General features: G+C 64.6%; 2 protein-coding genes across 2 annotated transcripts; both read left to right on the forward strand.

Moving 5' to 3' along the window:
* Positions 1-790: 790 nt before the first annotated feature.
* LbrM_04_1260 (surface antigen-like protein) lies at positions 791-1,738 on the forward strand (the record flags this gene model as incomplete). Its single annotated transcript, XM_001561758.1, has 1 exon — positions 791-1,738. One exon carries the CDS (start codon positions 791-793, stop codon positions 1,736-1,738), a length of 948 nt encoding a protein of 315 aa, XP_001561808.1.
* Positions 1,739-3,327: 1,589 nt separating this feature from the next.
* LbrM_04_1270 (surface antigen-like protein) lies at positions 3,328-3,921 on the forward strand (the record flags this gene model as incomplete). The annotated part of the gene is made up of 1 exon (XM_001561759.2): positions 3,328-3,921. The coding sequence occupies one exon, from the start codon at positions 3,328-3,330 to the stop codon at positions 3,919-3,921; it is 594 nt and encodes a 197-aa protein (XP_001561809.2).
* Between the last annotated feature and the right edge of the window lie 987 nt (positions 3,922-4,908).

Genomic DNA, 4,908 nt, shown 5'->3' on the forward strand with positions numbered 1-4,908 from the left:
GTTTCCACGCAAGAACTATACTAACAGAAATGACCCACTACACGAGCAAGCAAACTCACAAGAGGCACGCTACCCCCCTCACCCCCCCCCCCCCTGCTACAATACGCCCACACGGCATACAACATCGCATTCTCTTCCCCCTTTCAAACCTACACGCCTCACTCACTGAAAAAAAGACACAACTCACCAACCCCTCGACGCAGAGTAGCACTAAACAACAGAACTCCTTAACCATCAAAAGCACTGCCCTTACCATGGTGGCTGCCTTCGCACTGGAGAGGCCGTGCGGTGGGGCCGGACGGCACGCGGAGGTGACCTCCACACGCCGGGCACGACGGTGGCACGAGGGCGCAGCGAGTGCAGCGCCGCAAACGGGCGAAAAGAGCCACGCACCGTGAGTGGCAGTGCGACGCCCACCCCGCTTGCAGACGAGGGACTGGGTGCGCTTGGCATGCGTGGTGTGCCTGTCTCTTCCTGTGCACGTGTGCGCCAAGTCTTCACTCACGCGCTGCACTCCGACGCTGCTTCCCTCACGCGCACCGCGTCGTCGGCGCCACCGCGTGGCTGCCCTTCTACCGCTCCCCTGTCCCTCCCTCCCACCATCTTGTGACTCTCTATTCCCCCCTCCCTCTCCTACCCCCAAACATCCTCGCGAGCACCCAGTCCACGCCCACACGTCGCTCCTCCACCAGCATCGCACGCCCGCAGTTCGCTACACCGCCGTCTCGTCGCCTACACCCCCCACCAACACCCCCCGCATTCGTCCTTCCCCCCTCTTGCTCTCTCAACGATGACCTCCACTCGGAACAAGTTCCTCCTGGCGCTTGTGGCCCTCGTGCTGCTCGCCACCTACGCTGCTGCGGTGAAGGGCGACTGCACTGTCGAGAACTGCGCGACGTGCCTTGAAGAGGACGCCACCCAGTGCGCGGAGTGCAAACCTGGCTACAAGCCGTCCGCTGTAGGACTGTGCGAACCAATACCGCCCCCTCTCTGCAATGTAGAGCACTGCGTGACGTGCTATGAGGGGAACCCCAACTGGTGCAGGGACTGCGGCCCTGACTACATACCGAATGACAAGGGCCTATGCGTGGAGTTACCCGACCCCCCCTGCAATGTGGAGAATTGCGCTATGTGCATTGAAGATGACGAGAACCACTGCAGGTTCTGCAGACCTGGCCACATGCCGACCGATGAAGGCCAGTGCCAGGAATTACCGGCCCCCTGCAAAGTCGAGCACTGCAGGCTATGTCATGCGTGGAGCACAATCGAGTGCACGATATGCGACCCTGGCTACAACCTCACCGACAAAGGCCTGTGCAACAAGATCCACGGCCCCTGCGATGTCCCGAACTGCGCGATGTGCCTTGAAGAGGACGCCACCCAGTGCGCGGAGTGCAAACCTGGCTACAAGCGGACCGACGCAGGCACTTGCGAGGCGATCTCCTGCGATGTCCCGAACTGCGCGACGTGCCTTGAAGAGGACGCCACCCAGTGCGCGGAGTGCAAACCTGGCTACAAGCGGACCGACGCAGGCACTTGCGAGGCGATCTCCTGCGATGTCCCGAACTGCGCGATGTGCCTTGAAGAGGACGCCACCCAGTGCAAGGACTGCAACGCCGGCTACAAGGTGACCGACGCAGGCACGTGCGAGGCGGCATCGGACGCCGCTGCGGCCCCGCACTCTGGCGTTGCCGCGGTGGCAGCACTGGCGGCTGCTGTGGTGGCCTACGCGCTGTGATGGCATGGGTGAGCTGGCGGGGCGAGGCAGCTGAGGAGCGTGCAATGTAGCTGGCTGTGTGCCCAGTGCTGGCGCTGCTGTTGCTGCAACGGGGACCGTGCGCTGGCTCTTCTGCTAGCGTGGGGTGGGTGGGCGTGGGCGTATGTGCTGCCTGTAGACGCCCTCTCCATGTCCTCCCTCCCTCCCCCACGCTTGGGAAGCGCACCGCACCTGGGCTCATGGATGGGACACGACGCGCGCATGCCTGAGGACGCGTACACCGGCCCCGGCCTCCTTTGGCCTCCTTGCTCGTTGTGCCCTCCCCCCGTCCTGGGTTTGTGCTCCCTCTTCCGCCCCCCTTTCCACTGTGCCGGCGCGCATTGCCCTCTCGGCTGCTGGCCCCCTTTGCCCTCTTATTTTCTCTGTAACCGCCCTCTTTGTTTCGCTTCGCTTTCCTCGTTTGTTGTGTCGCGGGTCGTCTCTGGTCTCGCGTTTCTCGACGGCCAGGACGACCTCGATGGACACGATGTGTATGTATGGCCTGTGCGTCGGTATGCGTCCCTGCAAGGGGCTGCATCGCTGAGCACTTCTTTCCCCCTCCCCCCTCTCGCTGTGTTTTTATTCTTTCGTATTGTCGCTGAGCGCGTGGCGCGCCTTTGTGCGCCCACCCGCTTTGCCCGTAGGCCCGCTGTTCCCTCCTTGGCCCTCGCACAGTGTGTGTGTGTGTGCGTGTTGCCTCTCGCTTACACGGACTCTACTCGTTCTTTTAGACAGGCGGCGCTACGCCCCGTTCTCTGATTTCTTTCGCTCGCTCTTTTCGCGCCCCATCCCCCGCCCGCCTCTCCCCTGCCGCTGCCTCGGTCTCTCCTCGTGCGTTCTTCTTCGCCCTCGGGGATGGCGTGGCGTTGGCGGGGCTGGGGGCGGTGGGGGGGCTGTCTGGCTTCTCCCGCAGGGACCGGGGGTGTGGGACCCCCTGGCGCCGCGCGCCGGTGTGTCGCCATGTCACCAGGGCCATGCAAACACCACCGGATCGAACCGGAAAGAGCACAGGCGCATGCAAGCAGCCGGGGCGTGCTTGGGGATGGTGACGCGGGGCGCGACTATGCCGGTCTCCGCGTATCGAGGGGCGAGTGCACCACAAGCCCCATGCTCGTTCCACGCGGGAGCCCGGCTAGACGTCCGCGGCGCGGCGCAGCGGCCAGGACCCCCTTCCCCCTCCACATAGGCGGCTGATGCATCATCTTGTCTCCCGTGCGAGGGCTTCCTTTCCTCCCTCGTGCGCCACTGTCTCTCCCTGTGCACGTGTGCGCCAAGTCTTCACTCACGCGCTGCACTCCGACGCTGCTTCCCTCACGCGCACCGCGTCGTCGGCGCCACCGCGTGGCTGCCCTTCTACCGCTCCCCTGTCCCTCCCTCCCACCATCTTGTGACTCTCTATTCCCCCCTCCCTCTCCTACCCCCAAACATCCTCGCGAGCACCCAGTCCACGCCCACACGTCGCTCCTCCACCAGCATCGCACGCCCGCAGTTCGCTACACCGCCGTCTCGTTGCCTACACCCCCCACCAACACCCCCCGCATTCGTCCTTCCCCCCTCTTGCTCTCTCAACGATGACCTCCACTCGGAACAAGTTCCTCCTGGCGCTTGTGGCCCTCGTGCTGCTCGCCACCTACGCTGCTGCGGTGAAGGGCGACTGCACTGTCGAGAACTGCGCGACGTGCCTTGAAGAGGACGCCACCAAGTGCGCGGAGTGCAAACCTGGCTACAAGCGAACCGACGCAGGCCAGTGCGAGGCGATCTCCTGCGATGTCCCGAACTGCGCAACGTGCCTTGAAGAGGACGCCACCCAGTGCGCGGAGTGCAAACCTGGCTACAAGCCGACCGACGCAGGCACTTGCGAGGAGATCTCCTGCGATGTCCCGAACTGCGCGACGTGCGCTGCTGGGAGCACCACCCAGTGCGCGGAGTGCAAACCTGGCTACAAGCCGACCGACGCAAGCACGTGCGAAGCGATCTCCTGCGATGTCCCGAACTGCGCGATGTGCCTTGAAGAGGACGCCACCAAGTGCAAGGACTGCAACGCCGGCTACAAGGTGACCGACGCAGGCACGTGCGAGGCGGCATCGGACGCCGCTGCGGCCCCGCACTCTGGCGTTGCCGCGGTGGCAGCACTGGCGGCTGCTGTGGTGGCCTACGCGCTGTGATGGCATGGGTGAGCTGGCGGGGCGAGGCAGCTGAGGAGCGTGCAATGTAGCTGGCTGTGTGCCCAGTGCTGGCGCTGCTGTTGCTGCAACGGGGACCGTGCGCTGGCTCTTCTGCTAGCGTGGGGTGGGTGGGCGTGGGCGTAGGTGCTGCCTGTAGACGCCCTCTCCATGTCCTCCCTCCCTCCCCCACGCTTGGGAAGCGCACCGCACCTGGGCTCATGGATGGGACACGACGCGCGCATGCCTGAGGACGCGTACACCGGCCCCGGCCTCCTTTGGCCTCCTTGCTCGTTGTGCCCTCCCCCCGTCCTGGGTTTGTGCCCCCTCTTCCGCCCCCCTTTCCACTGTGCCGGCGCGCATTGCCCTCTCGGCTGCTGGCCCCCTTTGCCCTCTTATTTTCTCTGTAACCGCCCTCTTTGTTTCGCTTCGCTTTCCTCGTTTGTTGTGTCGCGGGTCGTCTCTGGTCTCGCGTTTCTCGACGGCCAGGACGACCTCGATGGACACGATGTGTATGTATGGCCTGTGCGTCGGTATGCGTCCCTGCAAGGGGCTGCATCGCTGAGCACTTCTTTCCCCCTCCCCCCTCTCGCTGTGTTTTTATTCTTTCGTATTGTCGCTGAGCGCGTGGCGCGCCTTTGTGCGCCCACCCGCTTTGCCCGTAGGCCCGCTGTTCCCTCCTTGGCCCTCGCACAGTGTGTGTGTGTGTGTGTGTGTGTGTGCGTGTTGCCTCTCGCTTACACGGACTCTACTCGTTCTTTTAGACAGGCGGCGCTACGCCCCGTTCTCTGATTTCTTTCGCTCGCTCTTTTCGCGCCCCATCCCCCGCCCGCCTCTCCCCTGCCGCTGCCTCGGTCTCTCCTCGTGCGTTCTTCTTCGCCCTCGGGGGTGGCGTGGCGTTGGCGGGGCTGGGGGCGGTGGGGGGGCTGTCTGGCTTCTCCCGCAGGGACCGGGGGTGTGGGACCCCCTGGCGCCGCGCGCCGGTGGTCG

Source organism: Leishmania braziliensis, contig 82 (assembly GCF_000002845.2).
Source record: "Leishmania braziliensis MHOM/BR/75/M2904 WGS CADA00000000 data, contig 82, whole genome shotgun sequence".
Taxonomy (NCBI): domain Eukaryota; phylum Euglenozoa; class Kinetoplastea; order Trypanosomatida; family Trypanosomatidae; genus Leishmania; species Leishmania braziliensis.